This window comes from Crinia signifera, unplaced genomic scaffold (genome assembly GCF_055691185.1).
Source record: "Crinia signifera unplaced genomic scaffold, ASM5569118v1 HAP2_SCAFFOLD_101, whole genome shotgun sequence".
In the NCBI taxonomy this organism is placed as follows: Eukaryota; Metazoa; Chordata; class Amphibia; order Anura; family Myobatrachidae; genus Crinia; species Crinia signifera.
In genome coordinates, this window is record NW_028141995.1 from 327,288 (window position 1) to 347,572 (window position 20,285).

The 20,285-nt window shown below is 49.4% G+C and overlaps 1 protein-coding gene across 1 annotated transcript; it reads right to left on the reverse strand.

Moving 5' to 3' along the window:
- Positions 1-1,199: 1,199 nt before the first annotated feature.
- Positions 1,200-19,990, reverse strand: LOC146051505 (uncharacterized). The gene is made up of 3 exons (XM_083167892.1): positions 19,141-19,990; positions 15,837-16,707; positions 1,200-1,236 (listed from the first exon to the last, which is right to left on the reverse strand). The coding sequence occupies exons 1-3, from the start codon at positions 19,541-19,543 to the stop codon at positions 1,200-1,202; spliced, it is 1,311 nt and encodes a 436-aa protein (XP_083024018.1). The 5' UTR covers positions 19,544-19,990.
- Positions 19,991-20,285: the final 295 nt, after the last annotated feature.

The following is a 20,285-nucleotide window of genomic DNA, read 5'->3' on the forward strand; positions in this document are numbered from 1 at the left end:
TTTTACATTCAAATACTGCTGACTATGATGTGTGAATAGTCTAAATATTCGTTGGTTAGGTGACCGTTGGGTTTGTTTAAGATCCGTCATTAATGTTATATATAATAGTTTATATGTTGTTCGTGTTTTCTGCCCGTTCTGACCCCAGGCCTATTCCCTCTATGGGAATCCCCCCCTTTGCTCGCTGGGACGAAGGGGGGCTCCCCTCGCTATATTTATCTCATCATATGATCCCGCCTACAGGAGTTGGTTAGCATAACTGACCAAACTCCCTCATCTACGTCCACTAGGAGAGATACCCCTCTTCTCTCATTCAACATCATATCATGGAATGTAGAGGGCCTAAACCACCCAGTTAAGCGTCGGAAAGTTGTCTCACATTTACAGCGTATGTCCCCACATATAGTCTTTTTACAAGAGACCCACTGGGTGGAGGGTTCACAGCCATTGCTCAGGGCCCCCTGGCTTGGGGAGTGCATTTCTGCTTCTTTCACAAACAAAACTAGGGGTGTAGCCATTTTATTTAGCAACAATTTACAGTACTCCGTAGTTAGAAAATGTATTGATCCTGATGGCCGATTTATCTTGTTAGATGTACTTATTGACAATGTCACCTACACTCTGTTTAATGTTTACGCCCCATCCAACCCCAATGACTCCTACTTTGCTTTACTTTTACAGAAACTACTCTCCTGGGGCTCTACCAATCTCATTTTTGGAGGAGATCTCAATGCGGTCGTGGACCCATCCATGGACAGATCCGGGGTAAGTGCAAACAGACCTCCAGCTCTTTCAAATCTTCTCTCCCCCCTATGTTCTCAGCTCACCCTTATTGACCCCTGGCGCATCTTTCACCCACTACAGAGAGATTACTCATTCTTCTCACACCCCCACTCGACACATTCTAGAATAGATTACCTATTTATCTCAGACCATCTCCTTCCCAAGGTGACACACACCTCCATCCATGACATTATTATTTCCGACCATGCCCCTATTTTGCTGTCCATTCGGTTATCTTTGCCCCAATCCTTTACCAGATGCTGGCGGTTCCCATCCCATCTCTTCCATTCTAATGATTTTCTACTACACCTAAAACAATCTTGGCTTAATTACACCACAGATAATTCCGCACACACAGACAACCCCCCATTATTTTGGAACACCTCTAAGGCAGTTCTCAGAGGCCACATTATGTCCTACGTCAATTCTACACGCAAACGATTCACCCTCCGTCTAAAAGAGTTGAGTAATACCCTTACTGACACCTATAGAACTTATAAGAGATCTGACACTCCTGCTAACAAAGAAGCATACCTCTCTGCTAAATTGCTCTACGATACTTTCCTTACAGAACAGGCCCAGACCAAACACAATCATTTCAGAAACAAGCTGCATAGATTTGGAAACAAATCTGGCAAACTCCTGGCCAACCTAATTAAAGGACCACACTCCCGCACATGGGTTAACACAATTAAACAATCAGGAACATTTCTCACAGACCCCAACGACATATGTGCCGAATTTATGAGCTTTTACAAGTCCTTATACTCAGTGGGTCCTGATGACACAGCTGAAAGTGAATCCTTTTTGGAGGCAACTAACTTGCCCACACTTTCACAGGAAGAAAGTGATATGCTAGACAGACCCATTACGGAGGAGGAAATCTGTACTACTATTAAATCCCTCCCTAATGGTAAAAGTCCAGGCCCGGATGGCTTTGGCGCTGAATTTTACAAATTACTCCGCTCGGAAATCTCTCCAACTTTAGCTCTCCTCTTTAACCATATCTTGTCCTCTAAAACATTGCCACTTAACTTTAACGAAGCCAAGATTATAGTTATACCGAAACCAGGAAAAGACCCCTCCCTGGTTGGCTCCTATCGCCCTATCTCCCTCCTGAACCAGGACTTTAAAATCTTAACGAAACTAATGGCCAACCGCCTGCAGGAATGTCTACCACGGCTAATTTCACCCGCCCAGTTAGGCTTTGTGAAAGGTAGGCAGTCCGTGATGGGCATTCGTGCAGCTATTGCCGCTATAACCCATACCCGTCTTCATCAAACCCACGACAACATCCTACTTAATTTGGATGCCGAAAAGGCTTTTGACCAAATTGCTTGGCCTTATCTCCATAGAATACTAGCACATCAATCATTTGGCGAATCCTTTCGCGCTCTTATCAAATCCTTATATACTGACCCTAAGGCCCAAGTAATGGTCAATAACGTTACCTCCCCCCCTTTTTCTCTCGAAAGAGGGACCCCTCAGGGATGCCCCCTCTCCCCCTTGCTTTTCAATATTGCACTTGAACCACTCCTCCGATATATTTTATCATCCCCCCACTTTCAGGGCATTTCTGTAGGCACCAGGGAGTTACGCGTGGTGGCATTTGCAGATGATGTTCTCCTTTTCCTTTCCAATCCTAAATACTCCGTCCCCTACCTTATTGATACAATCAATCGTTTTTCATCTTTTGCTGGGTTTTCAATCAATTTCCATAAATCCGAGGCCCTTGCCATTTTTGGACAGGCACGTACAGGATGGTCCACTCCTTTCCCCTTCAAATGGGCTCCCTCCCATATCACGTATCTGGGTATTACTCTTCCAACACATCCCCATAATATATACACATGTAACATTACTCCGGTTATTCAAAAAATCAAGGCAGAACTCGCTCTATGGCAAAATCTGCCTCTAAACTTTCTAGGTCGCGGTAACCTCTTCAAAATGGCTAGCTTTCCCAAATTATTATACGCTCTACAAATGACCCCGGTCCTACTCACCAAATCTGATCTGTCATCCCTTAATGCCATGATCTCCAAATTTATTTGGAACTCCAAAAAACCCAGGATTAGTCTCTACAAGCTAACACAATCTACTCAGAGGGGTGGAATTAACCTACCTAATATTAAATACTACAACTTGGCTTGTATCCTCCGCTATGCGGTGGACTGGATTACCGAATCCAACATTTTTACAGACACCCGCTTAGATTCCCAACTCTGCTACCCCCTCTCTCTCAGTTTCATTTTACACGCTAAACCCTCTCAATTAAAATCCAGCCAATTTGACAACCCCCTCCTATCCTCTACTATATACGCATGGAGACGCGTCAGGAAATCTTTGCACTTACAATGCTACTATTCCCTATCGCTCCCCCTTGTCGGCAATCTAGAATTCCAGAATGGTAAAGCCATGTCCCCCTTTACTGGCTGGCGCTCTTCTGGCATTCTATCTCTGCGACATTTACTAAACACCTCACATACACCGCTGACTTTTGACGAAGCCGTGTCACGTTTCCATTTATTACCACAACATAAATTTGCTTACCTCCAAGCTACACATTACCTACAATCTATACTCTCAAAGCTAAAACCCCAAGATATCACAAACCCTTTTGACTCTGTCATCCGTACTTGTACACACTCCATATCCACGATATATGCACGTATACGCCCTGAACTCGACATTGACTCAGACCTTCCGGGACTTCATAAATGGGCCGCGCAGACCACAACGCTCAACCCTGAAACAATTCTAGACACATTTCTCCTCAATCTCAAACTCATCCCTGCTAGCTCCTACCAGGAGATGTCCTATAAAATTCTACATAGAGCCTACTTCTCCCCTAAGCGTTGTCATTTGATGGGTACTGCTGATTCCTCTGACTGCCCCAAATGTCATTCCCACGAAGCTGACTTGTACCATTGTCTATGGTCATGCCCCCATATCCAAACTTTTTGGAATACCCTACACAACTTCGCCACCTTCTCACTAAAACTAACCTTCCATTGTAATGAATCTTGGGCGCTCTTTGGATATGTCGCGGACCAGACCTCTACTCTAAAATATGACAAAAAACTTCTGGTAATCCTGTCAGCTGTTGGCAGGAAAGCCATTCTGCAACAATGGATACATGCTTCAGCCCCCTCCCTGGAGATGGCAACATCTAGACTACTCTTCTTATTCACTATGGATTGGCTGGAGACATCTCTCCACAAAGAATCCATGACTTCAGGCCTATTTCAATGCTGGGACAAATACATCCAGAGCCTACCCCTTAGAACTAAAATGGCAATCCAGGCATGCTTCCAGTCTACCTCATGGTATAATTTACAGCTTCTCCAAAATAAAACCCCTGTCGCTATCTAGGTGTCACAATCCACATACCCTTACTATCTATATCCCTCTCCTCTATTTCTTACTCACCTTATTTTCTCTCCTTTCTATCTCTTGCTGGACGGCTGGATCGGTCCATGGATGGGTTGATGGCTTGGATCTCGGAACGGGCTATTAGTTAGTTGTTTACCTGCTACTACTGCTTAATGTTAAAATTTTGTTTGGTTTTGTTTTTATTTTTTTTTATTTTTGTTTTCTGACCAGTCTCTTATATTACTGATCATTTTTGGTAACTCCCAGTCTCGAAATGACCAACACTGCTTACATTTTATATACGGTGATGCGGATCACGTATCAATGCTCAACCATCGCTATGCTTTAATCGGAGTTGCCATGTTAAGTTTCCTTTTATTTCATGGTCATTCTATGGTGTGTGTCTATAGCAGTTCACCCTGTATAGCACTGGCTTACTGACGCATTGTGTGTAACTATAGTAGCCTACCCTGTATAGCACTGGCTTACTGACACATTGTGTATAACTATAGTAGCCTACTCTGTATAGCACTGGCTTACTGACACATTGTGTGTAACTATAGTAGCCTACCCTGTAATAGCACTGGCTTACTGACGCATTACATGTATCTATAGCAGCCTACCCTGTATAGCACGTCTTACTGACATATTGTGTATAGCTATAACAGCCTACCCTGTATAGCACTGACTTACTGACATATTGTGTGTAAGTTTAGCAGGTCACCCTGTAATAGCACTGGCTTACTGACACATTGTGTGTAACTATAGTAGCCTACTCTATAGTATGAAAGTAATATAAAGGTGTTCAAATCGTGCTTAGAATGCATCTTGGTGGATGAAGACACAGGGATGGTGTCCCCACACCATATAAACACATGAAAGAAAAAGATCATATGCAAGACCATATGAAATCGTGTCTCGTTCATCAGCGCTATCAATAGATAATACATCCCTATGAAGGTATATTAGTCTCCTCTTCTCCGCCTCAAACTGGTCTATACAGTAGAGATGACCGCAGTATTGAAAGGGATTTTTGTTATATATGGATACCCATCACCGAAGATGCCTGCCTGAGTGGGGAGAAAATACCATACATCCCTATATTATTAATTTATTTATTAGCAGTTTCTTATATAGCGCACACAGATTCCACTGCACTTTACAGAGAATATTTGAACATTCACATCAGTCCCTGCCCCAGTGGAGCGTACAATCCATATTCCCTACCACATGTGGATTGGGCGTCTCCTCTTCTCCGTTTGTATGAAATAAAGTGTGGCCAAAATCGATAATCATCTGACTATACCACTCTCCAGTGGTGTGTACATAAGGAGAGAGATAAGTGTGCCACGTGTGCTGTTCATCAAGGCTTGTTGGTCTTTTTGTATGCTGTACACTGTATTGTCAGGACATAATTACCCATTTCCTTGTCTGCACCAAATAATCTCTGGACTTGAAGTGTTCGGAAGAAGCCTGCTGTGTCTGTAAGGAGGATATTTATCAAAGATTGGAGAGAGCTAAGTTACCAACCAATCAGCTCTTAGCTGACATTTTTGAAACACAGGCCGTAACATGGCAGTTAGAAGCGGGTTGGCTGTGTTTATCTCTTTCCAACCTTTTTCACTTGGATAACTTGTTATAATTTATTATCCACGTGGCCTACAATTGGTAATGGTAAAGTATGGCGAGGGAGGCACCATACGAGGGTACTTGGTACACTAATTGAGGGTCTATGTCGACTGTTGTTGACCTAGGCACTAAAAATCTTAAAAAGTCATGTCGACCTTTTGCTTGTCTCAAACTTTAGTCCATGTCAACCATAGTGCATGTAGACCTTTTTACTGTCGACCAATAGTGATTGACCTAATGACCATTGACCTAGTTATCGTCGACCTACTAATACACTTTTTGACAGACAGAAATGCTAATATTGCATTGTGTGTATTATTTTAGCACAAACTTGTTAGGAAGATGCAAAATATCAGTCACTGTGAACAAGGGGCCTCACTGCAGCGCTTTTGTGAAGTGGCCATTTTGTTTCCTGAGGTAACATTTTGAATGTGCCGCAACCTACTGTATGAACACCTCAGGCATTTGTAACATTACTGAAATTACAGGATTTTAATGGCTGTTTTAAATACTGCAAGGACCAAAGCAAGGAACCCTCTGAGATGTGTGTAAACAGGAGAATGATAAAGACCTCAGTAGAGGTGGAAACGCGTCGGAGGGGCCCAGAAAGTTTCTGTTTGGTGAGCATCGTGGATATCTTTACCCGTGTCCCTGGATCTCAACGGAGGTGTACCGGTACCTGCTTAGAGTCCTTGGATACCTTATGCGATCGATGAGAGCTGCCTAAACTCAGTTCTCTACTTAGAGGGTAATTATCCACCTGCATCCCACCAGTACTTGGCCCATTATTGTTTTGGTGTGTTATTTGTGTTTGCATGTTTTATATTATATGATATTGGATTACTTATTAAAAAGAACTTACTTCACTATTGGATATCTTTGTGCCTTTTATCCTGGTCTGCAAACCCACGGTTAATACCGAGGAAGCAGATTTGTCTACACAGGAAAAGAGGAAAAAAGGTGTCCGAAATTTAGCTAAGGGGTAATCCGGGAACAGTGACCCTATCCCCGATTCGGAGGCGGAGAAGAGGAACGTTGTCCACTCACTAGGGACGTAACATTCCTTTATTTATTGGTGTGCGCCTGGTGAAGGGATCTCCTCAATCTGTGTATCTATACACTAAACCTGTTGAGGAGAATGATGGGGTCTCCTCCTAGACCAAGGGGTCTCCTCCTAGACCAAGGAACCCTCTGAGATGTCCTGTATATAGACACAATAATGATGAGGTAATGGCTGCATCTCCTCATAGACCAAGGAACCCATCTGTGTAGACAGGAGAATGATGGGGTAATGGCTATGTCTCCTCATAGATCAAGAAACCCTTTGAGATGTCTGTAGATAGGAGAAAGGAACCAAGGAACCCTCTGAGATGTATGTAGATAGAAGAATCATGGGTAATGGCTATGTCTCCTCATAGACCAAGGAACCCTCTGAGATGTGTGTAGACAGGAGAATGAAGGGTAATGGCTAGGTCCTTCTCATAGACCAAGGAGCCCTCTGAGATGTGTGCAGACAGAATTATCGGGTAATGGCTAGGTCTTCTCATAGACCAAGGAACCCTCTGAGATGTGTGTAGACATATTTAAAAAAGCATTCACTCCGCATGGAGACGCTCCAAATGAGGAAATAACCACAGAGATACAGTATTATTCACCACTCATTTTATTACCCAAATTGTTGTTGGAAATAACACATGATGGGGTATAAGATGGGAATTCTGTTGAAGATGGGATGTTGCCCATAACAACCAATCAGATTCTATCTAGTATATCCTAGACAATACTAAATAAATAATTTGTCTATTATCTAGACTACTCATTTATTTAGTATCGTATAGGAGATAATAGATACAGTCTGATTGGTTGTTATGTGCAATATTCCCTATTTAACAGTAGTTTAAATGTAGTGGGACGCCTCTACATTGGGAGTGCATGCCACTCCGTGATGGTGACAGGGGTGCATACCACTCCTTGGATGGTGTAGGGGGTGCATGCCACTCCAGTGACAGGGACGCTTGCCACTCCGTAAATGGTGACGGGGGCGCATGCCACTCCGTGGATGGCGGCGGGGGTGCATACCACTCCGTGAATGGTGACGGGGGCGTATACCACTCTGTGGGTGGTGACGGGGGGCCACTCCATAGATGTTTCCTGGGTCTCTTGCCGCTCCGTGTAGGTTTCCTGGGACTCTTGCCACACCATGGATGCTTCCTGGGACTCTTGCCACACCGTGGATGCTTCCTGGGACTCTTGCCACTCCGTGGATGCTTCCTGAGACTCTTGCCACTCCGTGGATGTTTCCGGGATCTCTGAATACCAGTCCATTGAGAATGGGTTCTCATGCCACTCTGTGAATTGAAACGGGGTCTCTTGCCTCTCCATGGATGGTGATGGGGGCGTATACCATTCCGTTGATCGTGGCGCTGGCTCTTGCCACACCGTGGATATTGACGGGGGCGAATTCCTCAGTGGTGAGGAAGCCTGTCTCTCCCTTGGTGCCGGTGGGGCCTGTCTCTCCCTTGGTGCCGGTGGGGCCTGTCTCTCCCTTGGTGCCGATGGGGCCTGTCTCTCCCTTGGTGCCGGTGGGGCCTGTCTCTCCCTCGGTGCCGGTGGGGCCTGTCTCTCCCTCGGTGCCGGTGGGGCCTGTTTCTCGCGGGGAGGCGGTGGGGCCTTTCTCTCGCAGGGAGGTGGTGGGGCCTTTCTCTCGCGGGGAGGCGGTGGTGCCTTTCTCTCGCGGGGAGGTGGTGGTGCCTTTTTCTCGCGGGGAGGCGGTGGGGCCTGTCTTACCCGCGGTGCCGGGGGCATCTGCCTCTCCCGGGGTTCTTGTTTGGCTTGGCTCTCTGTCGGCAATTGGGCCATTTCCCCTCTTGTAGCAAGTTTGACTCACTGCGTCACCTTAATTAAAGATAAAATAGAAATATTAAATAATAAATAAGCTATACATAAATATCCCTTCTAGTCATAATGGACGGAAACACAACAAACAGAGGAAAAATCATTCGATGCGGGTGCTTACGCGTGAATGTGTAAGCGTACGCGTTGCAACGTAGCGCGGGTATTTGTGTGGCGGGGTGGGCGTGCCTTTGGCGGGATGGAGTTTACCTGCTTGATAGGCAGCGGAAATAGGCAGCCAAGCAAGCCCTTTACGCTACTATACGCGACCTCTCTGGGCGCCATGAAAAGCAAAAAGTGAATATGGTCCCCGATCTCCTGTCACAATTCATTTTATATTCATACGATTATAATCCGGAATCACAATGCTCCGCTAGTAGGATCAGTATAAATATGTGTTACACAGCTGACCACAGATATGCAGGTATCAGCGAATGCAATACCATAATGGAGTAATGGGGGAAATAAAGGGCTTTATTATTTAAAGTCCATTTATCAGCAACCTCATTTGCAGTGAAATGTGGGCATAATATCTGTGCCCATTGTCACATGCAAATTGTGATTATTTAACCACCAACAAAAAAAAAGGGTTTAAACCAAAATAAAAAAGTGTTTGTGTGTGTGTGGGGGACACGAACCCACTGGAATCGAATAACCATTTTAGCTCATATTGAACGCCAAAAATGTTGGGGCTCATTGGCAACCGGCACTGATATAAATAATAAATAACCCCACAGGTTTGGGCAAAGACCCCCTGAAACACCCACTAAATTGGGACATAACCGCCTTCTATGCTATGACACGCCCACTTTCAGGTGAGCCTCGCCCCTTAAGAAATCCATGAAGAACCCCAATTGCTCAAACAAAAAAGTATGAATAGAAATAAGAGCGCACTTACCTTGCCACTATAGAACGGGACGCAGCGCGGGGCTGCTCCCGTTTATCTCCTCCTTCCTCCTCTCTCTCCTCTCTCTCCTTGCTCCTCTCCAAACACAATATATGAACTGAAAATGCTGAATAATCAGACACGTTCAAAAGCTCTGACTGCACAAGTCGGGACCAGGCAACAGAATGACTCCTAGTGTTCCGTCCTGGCTCACCAGGCATTGTGACATCATAGAATCACTGTTATGTCATCACAGGGCCATTGTGATGTCATCACACAGGTATTAGCAGCAGCCATACAGGCAAATATATGTATACAAATAAAGTGGTGCCCATACACTAGTAAGAGTTATCTTCAGATCTGGCTGGTTGGAACAACAACATGGTTATGGATGAGTGACAGTTTGTCTGTTTTCCAACATTTCCAAGCAAAGGATCAACTGTCATTTGCTCTCATCCATAACCATTTTTTTGTTTCAAACAGCCAGATCTGAAGATAAATCTGCGTGTGTATGGCCATATTTAGACTATGTGTATGTATAAGCAAGGGCAGAATAGCATATCTCCTACCTGCCTCAATTTACAACCCTGAAAGGGGCAAATATATTACCAAAGTGGGAGGCGCTTTGCAGATTGGGGCAGGGTTTTTTATACCAATATAACATGTCTTAATGCTGTCAAGTGTATCAGGCCTTGCCAAGTACCATACTAAAGTTTGGGTAGGGGTCTGTCAGTGCTGCTTCAGCCTCTGTGGGGGTCTGTTCGGGCACCGCTACTGGTCATGTGCGACCCAGATAAAGCCATTAAAGTGAAATGCGCATTGGCGGAACACCTGTGTTGTTATGGTAACAGTGATAGGTTACTGTGTGTGGCCTAGACAGAAGGGCTCAATAGTGGAGTTACCTGTAAGCCATAGGATAGATAGCTGCGGAAGGCTGATTGGATATACTGAATCACCTCTATGCAATATTGTTAGCAAACGAGATATTGATAAAGATATCGCTTCACCTGGTGGGCAAACGATCTAGGTCTTAAACACTGAATGATACCATTAACGATTTATAAGCGGAATGTTAGGAGTGAATCACTGCTCTCTGACCGTCAGTGTAACATCTACCTACCCTGTATATCACTGGCTTACTGACACATTGTGTAACTGTACAGTATATAACGTTTTACTGACAAATTGTGTGTAACTATAGGGGAAACGGTCATCTGTCAGACCAGACTTAGGTCGACAGTCATTAGGTCCACCCCGGAAGGTCGACTGTCCCCAAGGTCGACAGGGTTAAAGGTCGACATGGCTCAAGGTCGACATGACTTAAGGTCGACATGGGCCAATGTCGACATGTTTTTAGGTCGACAGTCATTAGGTCGGGTTTCAGGGTTAAAGGTCGACATGGCTCAAGGTCGACATGACTTATTGTCGACATGGGCCAATGTCGACATGTTTTTAGGTCGACAGTCATTAGGTCGACATGAGTTTTTCACTGTTCTTTGAGCCGACATGTGCCGACAGGCGTTATTTCATGCCCTACCATCCACTAGGGCGTGGTGGGAGAATAAAATAGTGTGCCGAGCGCAGCGAGCGATGCGAGGGGCTGCGGTTCGACTCCAACTGTGTCGACATTCGGGTAAAAAAAAAGTGAAAAACTCATGTCGACCTAATGACTATCGACCTAAAACTATGTCGACCTTGGCCCATGTCGACCTTAAGTCATGTCGACCTTGAGCCATGTCGACCTTTAACCCTGTCGACCTTGGGGACAGTCGACCTTCCGGGGTCGACCTAATGACTGTAGACCTAAATCTGTTCTGACAGATGTACCGCTTCCAACTATAGTAGCCTACCTAGTGTTCACTCTAGAAGTTTTTTAGGGCAGGGTGCTGATCACGGGAAGGGCACATTTTTCATTCGCGAGGGCACATTTTTCATTCGCGAGGGCATATTTTAATTTAAAAGGTCAAAATGGTGACACCTGATCTTCAAACCATCAGCACGTTATTGCTACAGTATATAATCCACCTTGTGACACCCGAGCGTCATACCATCGGCACATTTATGCTATATAACCGTCTTGTGACATCGGAGCGTCACACCATCGGCACATTTATGCTATATAACCGTCTTGTGACATCGGAGCGTCACACCATCGGCACATTTATGCTATATAACCGTCTTGTGACATCGGAGCGTCACACCATCGGCACATTTATGCTATAGCTATATAACCATCTTGTGACACCTGAGTGTCACACCATCGGCACATTTATGCTATATAACCCATCTTGTGACACCGGAGCGTCACACCATCAGCACATTTATGCTATATAACCCATCCTGTGACACCTGAGTGTCACACCATCAGCACATTTATGCTATATAACCATCTTGTGACACCTGAGCGCATACCTCCCAACTGTCACGATTTTAGAGGGACAGTCACGATTTTCGGGTCCTGTCCCGCTGTCCCACCCGCGGCAGGCATTGTCCCGCTGCGGGGGGTGGCAGTTGGGAGACCCCCCAATCTAGTAGAATAGACGCTGTGCAGCGTCTGTTCTCCTATGAAAATGAGGTTGCGGCTAATTAGCATAAGCCGCACCCTCATTTGCATATGCCCACCCCCTTTTCGTGTCCCTATTTGTTAACGTCAAAAGTTGGGAGGTATGTGAGCGTCACACCAACAGCACATTTATGCTACTGTATATAATCCATCTTGTGACACCTGAGCATCACACCATCGGCACATTTATGCTATATAACCATCTTGTGACACCTGAGCGTCACACCATCAATTTGCATGTGCACTGCACTCGTACTGCGAATGAATAGTATGGGTCTGTGACATCGGTCATACTTTGACATCATAATGTCAGTGATGGAGAATGGGCAATAGTGTTGTTGGCACCCATTAAGTATTGCCTATTTCAAGCACAAATTCCTTGAGTTTAGCCATGTAAACCTGATAAATTTATGAATACTGCTTTGAGCTTTGAGTACATTACTTCTGACCACCTGAGACCCCCTGGCCACATCCTGTATTTATTATGGACAATGTTTTGATTGGCAATATGCATACTGTGATTACAGAAAATGTGAGTGGATCAATATAATGCAAACAATGCGCCCGGAATTGAAACGTTAAAGTTGGGTTCCTGCAACTTCCCTATGTATACTGGACAATATTATATGGCCAACAATGGTGGTTATTAGCATTGCACATGTAAATAAACTTGCACATATGAAACAGACCTTTGACACTTATCTGTGATCAATATAATCAACTTTGCCATCCATGTCCCTGGCCTGCTCCCAGCCCTCTGGCAGGGGTAACTCTCCGGAGCGGGTTATATCCCCCATAAAGTCCCCCAGAGGCAGCGCTGAGGAGTCCGTGTGGCCTGCGGAGAGGGGGCAGATGAGCCGGGACCCCCCTACACGCTGCACTCGGGCGCATTAACAAGTGCGCGGTGGCGGGGAGCGGGAGGGCTGCATATCCCAGGGTGCCCAGCTGTCCATCACCGGCCCCGGGGGCCAAGCACTGACTCCAGCCAGCAGGTGTCACCACCAGCAGGCTTCTGGGCCGGTGCCTTCAAGGGGACGCACTGTCACGCACAGAGCAGCCTCTGCCCCGTGATCTCCTGGTGCTCACTGTCCCCCCCGCTGCTGCGGCATGTCAGGGCTGAGGGGGGAGTGTCCACACGCTGCCGCGCTAGCAGCTTACACTGTCAGTGGGAGGAGACTTCTAGTGCGGCCGCGGCTATTAACTATGCAGGGCGGGCAGAAACAGGCAGGGCGGAAATCGGCAGCTATAAAAGGGGCAGGGCGCAGCGCCCTGTGAAATAAGCCTAGCGGGAACATTACTACCCTGTATAGCACCGACTTGCTGACACATTACATGTATCTATAGCAGCCTACCCTGTATAGAACTGGCTTACTGACACATCGTGTGTATCTATGGCAGCCTATCTGTATGGCACTGGCTTACTGACTCTTTGTGAGTAACTATGCAGTAGCGCACGCAGGGGGGGGGGGTTTCTGAGTACCCAGAAACCCCTCCCCCCAGGAGTCTAAGGGCCCTAGACTGAAAGCTGAGGGTCCCCTCTTTCCATGGGTTCAAGAATTTAAAAAATCGGCCCTTGGGAACCGGAGATATCTGACTTCAAAGCAGTGGTCCCCATCCAAGCCTGTTAATTGCTCTTCCCAGTCAGATATTTCAGGTTCTGTCTGATTAAGAGTTTTTATGAGGGTATATTTCAAAAGCTGGGATTCTCCCCCTTTGATGGACACTAGTAGCTTGTCTCTACTGTTCCCAAAACCAGAGATATCAGCCTTCCAGCAGCTGGTTACTGCTCCAGCTCCACACACCTGGTATGTAGTTTTTAAACTCCCCATCAGGTATCCCCAGGTCCACAACTTTCCATCTCACCATAAACTTAACCTAAACCTTAACACTAACTTATATAATAAAAAAGACACAGACACAAGTGCTGGCGTTTCAAAATGAATGTCAATTTATTTTGACAATTAAACTAACTATATATATAATGGTGGCGGCACCAAAGAACGGTCATTATAGGAAAGTGGGGTTAAAGATGTTACCATACACACCATCGCTGGTGATCGCTCTCCCCGGTCATCCACTCGTGCTAGTGGTGACCACCCCCCGGGCGGGAGCATGGCCGATGACCATCGATGTCAGGAGAGAGCGACACCCCACTATCTACACACACACATCAAGATCTTACAAGGATGACCGTTCTTTACCGCCGCCGAAGAGAAAAGAAATAGGGAAGGGTGGGCGGGGCTTTTTCAGACAGAGGAAGAACTTCCTGTGAGTATGTTCCTTTTCTTCCCTGTCTATACTCCTCCCACAGCTCTGATAGGCCTTGTGCCCATCCTATTAGCATATCAGCTGACCTTCCAGCGTAACCTGGGGAACCATCAGGGGTTTATGCTCACTCAGTGCTTAATCAGCATTCGTGGTTCTTAAACTCCCCATCAGGTATCCCCAGGTCCACACCTTTCCATCTCACCATAAACTTAACCTAAACCTTAACACTAACTTATATAATAAAAAAGACACAGACACAAGTGCTGGCGTTTCAAAATGAATGTCAATTTATTTTGACAATTAAACTAACTATATATATAATGGTGGCGGCACCAAAGAACGGTCATTATAGGAAAGTGGGGTTAAAGATGTTACCATACACACCATCGCTGGTGATCGCTCTCCCCGGTCATCCACTCGTGCTAGTGGTGACCACCCCCCGGGCGGGAGCATGGCCGATGACCATCGATGTCAGGAGAGAGCGACACCCCACTATCTACACACACACATCAAGATCTTACAAGGATGACCGTTCTTTACCGCCAAAGCTAGGCCCTAAGCCGCAGCACCGCCACCAAGTAGGAAACGCTCAGCACTGTGTATCTAACCAACTAAAGACATCGCCCAAAAACAGAGCCACGCCCTCCGGGCTCAGATGAACACCATCGCTCCTATACAGCGCACTCCGCTGAAAGCTGATGGCGTCATGGCGAATAACACCCCCGCCATTGGTCAGCAGATACTTCTCAACTGCAGCGTTCACCGTCTTCCGTGAACGCTCCAGGCGGGGGCAGGATATCGCATTTCTCCACACTATCCTTGATGTAATGGATGACCACACCAACTTACATGCAGGCAAATACAAAGAAATAAAATAGAGGTCCCGCACAATCACTGAGCGTAGCTCGAGAGCGGTCATCCGCCCTAAATCATTACCACCCAGGTGGAAAATAATGACCCTCGGGACCCCAAAATTTCTCAGGGCTCGAATCAGCCCAGCCTGCAGCCCTTTCCACAGCATGCCTCTCTCACCCAGCCACCTAACCTCCCCAGCTCGACCAAACACGCTTACATCAGATGCTATGTTTGCCCTGGAAGCCCAATAGATAAAGGAATGTCCAATCATCCAAATGGACTTAACGTCCTGTCGACCTGAAATATTTATAAGAGGTTAGAAGGCTGTCGACAAGCTTGCATACCAAGCATTTACCACACTTGTTAGAGAGAGGAATGAGAAAAACCGTGGCCGACCAGCTCTTGAGGCACAAAACACACCGTCTGGAGTAAACTAACAAGTACGCCATGCCAGATTGTAATTATAGCCGAATTGTGCCCCCAGACGGATGTGAAAACACACCTCAAGGCCCCCACTGGAAGTTGGCGAGCGCTTATGCGTCCAGTTGACCATGGTGGAAAGTGACAGATAAAGCTGGCCGAATGTACCTCCGGAATGCTGCCGAGTGCCATCGACCCAGAGATTGAATCTCTGCGTCGGAGCGGCCCTCCGCAGCCGCCGAGGTAGCAGCCCCAATCCTAAAGGAATGAGACCCAAATTCCTTAGGATCGAGACCCGTGGCCTCCAGCGCCCGTCCCAAGACGTGACAAAATTGGTATTTGGTGAGCGGTGACCCATCCTCGTGCATCAACCATGCGCCTGGAAGGTCCGGGCGCACCTGGGCGAAGGCCGAGACCAACGTCACAGGGCACGCCCTTTCCACCGTGCACGGCAGCAAGGACAGCCACCGCCCCCTCCCAGCCTGGTCCGTCTTGGATCGTCGCAGGTGACATAGCACCGAGTCAGTTTGGACCACCAGGTCGTCCACAGTCAAAGGCGAGGGCGCTCGTTTTGACGGTGCCACCAGCTCCCCAATCCTGAAGGCCCCGTGGTATGCCATCACGTACGCCGTGCGGAACAAGAGTACCTCATAGTGAGGCCAGCAGATGTCCCCCAGGGCGTCCAGCAGTGCTGGAAGTAACGACATATCAATGGGACGCCTACAGTCCGTGGGGGCAGGTGTAGCCCGCCGCCAACCACGCAGCGCCCTAGACACCAGAAATGACCGGGACGGGTCCGCCCTACCCTGCAATGCGGAGAAAAACGACACCCCTGCCAAGACCCTGCGCACGGAGGCGACAGAGCGACCATTGGAGTATGCACTCCAAACAAAAGCCACCATGGCCTCTTCAGGTGTCTTACCTGCTTGAGGAGCAGACAGTCTGAACTGCTCCCACTCCTGCCATCCAGCCTGATAGCAGTGGAGCGTCCGTGGTGCGATAGCCCGCATGGCTAGCCCCTCCATTCCGGCCTGATCATCTGCCAAATATAAGAGGGACAGCATTCACCAACAATAGATGCATCAGGAGCCAGGGCCCGAAACTTCTCCCAATCGGCCCTGGACAATGCGTCTGCCACAGAGTTCTCTACTCCGGGAACATGTTGTGCCACAAACTGTATGTTGAACAGCAGGCATCGCAGCACCAACCGCGCAAGCAGGCGAACTACAGGCATGGAAGCTGAGCCCTGCCTGTTAATAGAGTGCACCACTCCCAAATTATCGCACCAAAATATGATGCTGGAGTCGCGAAGCCTGTCTGCCCATAGCTCCAGCGCCACTACAATGGGGAACAGCTCCAACAGCAGTAAGTTTTTTGTAAGTCCTTCCGCTACCCATTCCACTGGCCATGGCGCAGCGCACCATGACCCGTGCAGGAAGGCTCCGAAACCCACCCCGCCCGCTGCGTCAGTATACAATTGTAACTGCGCATTGGTGCGCGGGCTGGCGGGCCAAATCAGGACCCCATTGAACTGCTCCAGGAAGGAGAGCCAAATGCGTAAATCCCTCTTTATCTCTGCAGAGAGACGTACGTAGTGGAGTGGGTGCCTGACTCCTGACATGGATCTCTCCAGCTTTCTACAAAAAACTCTACCCATGGGTATGACCCTGCAAGCAAAGTGAAGCAGTCCCAGGAGAGACTGAAGCTGGCGCAACTGTAGCTTGCCCGTGGCCAATGCCAGGCTAATGGCTCCGCGTAGCCGGGACAGCTTGTCCTGGGGGAGGCGGCAGCAGGCCGCCATTGTGTCTATTTCTATCCCCAAGAAGGACAGGCGCTGCACTGGGCCCTCCGTCTTGTCCTCCGCAATGGGGACCCCAAACTCCCTGAACAGATTCTGCAGGTAAGTCAGCAGAAGCTTGCATCGCTGGGAATCGGGAGGGCCCACACACAGGAAGTCATCCAAGTAGTGGGCCACACTAGTTTCGCCTGAACCCACTTCTACGCACCAATGCAAGAAACTGCTAAACCTCTCGAAGTAGGCGCAGGAAATCGAGCAGCCCATCGGTAAGCACCTGTCCACGTAAAAACCCGTGGGCAGGCGAAATCCCATGAACCGGAATGATTCCGGATGTAGAGGGAGAAGGCGAAAGGCTGACTCAATGTCCACCTTGGCCAGCAGGGCCCCGTGTCCGTGGCTGCGCACTATATCAAGGGCCTGTTCAAACGACTGGTATCGCACGCGACACAAGTGTTCAGGGATGGCGTCATTAACAGAACCGCCCGGTGGGTGGGACAAGTGTTGGATAAGCCTAAACTTGCCGCTAGCTTTTTTGGGGACTACCCCCACCGGGGAGAGAACCAGGTTCTCTATAGGGGGGAATGGAAAAGGGCCCACCATTCTCCCCAAGCTCACCTCTTTGTCTACCTTTTCCAACACTATCCCGGGCATCTGTATTGCGGATTTTAAATTACGGGGGGCACGTGCTACCACCTCCCCCTGGATTGGTAGGCGGAAGCCCAGGAGGAAGCCTTGCTCTAAGAATTTTGCCTCCTCCCTACACGGGTACCGTCCCAGCCAGCCGGCCAAGCGGTCAACCCGTACAGGAGAAGGGGCCTTACTGAGGTGTGCCCCCGGCTGTGGGGGCCTGGGAGGTGCCTCCCTGCTTGCCCTTCCTGCAGTCTCTAAAAGGGTGATTGCCCCAGCATTTTGAGCATGCGTGCTTGAACTTGCAAGCGGCTCCCAGGGCGCAGCCAGCTCCGTTAAATGCGAAGCAACGCCCGGCGGGGGCCCCCCCCGCCCTACCGCGAAAGGGTTGTTGTTGTTTGCGAGGGGCGGGGCTGGAGGCTGGCGTGGCCGCAGCAGCAACTGCAGGAGCAGCCGCCGGCTTTGGCCCCATCCAGATCTCCACGTCTTTGCACCCCAAAGCCATAATGGCCAGCCCTGACTGCTTGCGGCGAAAATTCTCATCATATGAGCGCCATGAGGAGTCGGCCTCTGACAGGAACATCTGATGAATCATGTGCATGTAACGCACCATGTTCATGTGTTCCTGCGGTCTTGTTTCCAGGTAACAAGCCGCGAACATGAACATGCCCGCCTGCCACCGGTGATAGGTGCAGTAGGCCTCCTCCCCAATACCCCCTCGCCTCTTCGCCGCGCGATATTCTTTCTCTGCCTGCGCCGTCATGGTGAAGAAGCTGACGTATTTACCGTCCTTAATGCGTTCCTGGACGCTGCGCCTAAGCCCCCTGAGCACTGCTGTGTTCTCACACTGGACGACTTTTCCCCTAGGGAACAACGGGGACCCCGAGCTGCCACTGGAGCTAGAATGCCTTCTGCGCCTGTGCCTGCGACGCCTGCGTGATTTTCTGCCCCCATCTTCCTCTGACGACCCCGAGTCAGATCCGCCGGAGGAAGAGGAGGTATGCGCCGCCCTACGCTTGCGCCTCTTGCGCTTGGGCGCTGACCCACCTGAAGTACCTTCCACTGGTACAAGGCTCATCTGTGGGGTATCCTCCACCAAACCCACTGGGGGGGTTCCAGAAGCAACGATATCCCTCGCGGTGAGGGGGGCCGTAGGTCTTGCCATTGCCGCTGAGGAGGTCCTAACTGCCGGGGCCGGGGAAGGGATCCCTGAGGATGCCGAAGGGTCCTGACTGTGGGCCGGGGCAACCCCCCCGGGAGCAGGTGACTGCCTCATAAAGTCCGAGAGTAGGGACAGGAACTGCTGTACCCCCCCATCTGCGGCCGCAGGTGGAGTGGGGGCTGCAAAGGGAACTGGTGCAGCAGGCGCAGAGGCCTGAGTACTGCGCAGGGGGAGCAATCTGGCCCTTCTAAGGAGCTGCCGCCTTGCTATGTGCAGCGAGGATCTCATCCCTAGGGGCCTCGTTCCCCTAGGTGTCTCCAAGGGGGCCGGTGGCACTAACTGGGCCCTAGCCGGCCCCTGGCTACCACCTCTGGCCCTCCCGCGGCCCCTACCCGACCTACTGGGGGTGGGGGTGGTTACTCCTGATGGGAGGCCCCTCTGTGGCAATCTAGATGCCAGGATGGGAATGGATGAGGGGCGAGTAGCCTGACTGCCCCTATTGGCGCCCTGTGATCGCAGAGGGGTGACCTGTGTGGCCTGTATCACAGCGCCTCTGGCGCGGGTAACCTGTCTGCGCCTATGGGCGCCCTGTGATTGCAGAGGGGTGACCTGTGTGGCCTGTATCACAGCGCCTCTGGCGCGGGTAACCTGTCTGCGCCTATGGGCGCCCTGTGATTGCTGGGGGTCGACTTGTGCGGCCTGTACCACAGCGCCTCGGGCGCTGGATCGGGCGGAAGGCCGCGATCCAGGCCTGGCGTCACGGCCCGACGTGCGGGGGCCTAGCCCGCTCGCACGGGTGTTTGCTGCACGGGCGCTACCCCTGCCCGACGCCCCCTGGCTGCCGCGAGCACCGCCGCGCCCGCCGCGGCCTCTGCCCGCATTACGCGAGGTCCGGCGCCCGGCCGCGTCATCAGCCGGCGCCGCGACCATCGCGCCAAGACGCGCGGGCGGCACAGGAGCCGCAGGGCCGCGCCGCGATCCCCTCCGGTCCCCACTGGAACCACCAGGGACCGCGCCACTAGGCCCCGCC

Excerpts from the sequence above, each read along its gene's own strand:
- LOC146051505 (XM_083167892.1), bottom strand. The coding sequence starts at position 19,543 with ATGAGATCCTCGCTGCACATAGCAAGGCGGCAGCTCCTTAGAAGGGCC. Across the intron at positions 16,708-19,140 it reads ACCAGTGGAAGGTACTTCAG|ATGATCAGGCCGGAATGGAG; the intron begins GTGGGTCAGCGC and ends TATATTTGGCAG. Across the intron at positions 1,237-15,836 it reads CACTCGGCAGCATTCCGGAG|ACGGAGGGTGAATCGTTTGC; the intron begins GTACATTCGGCC and ends CAACTCTTTTAG.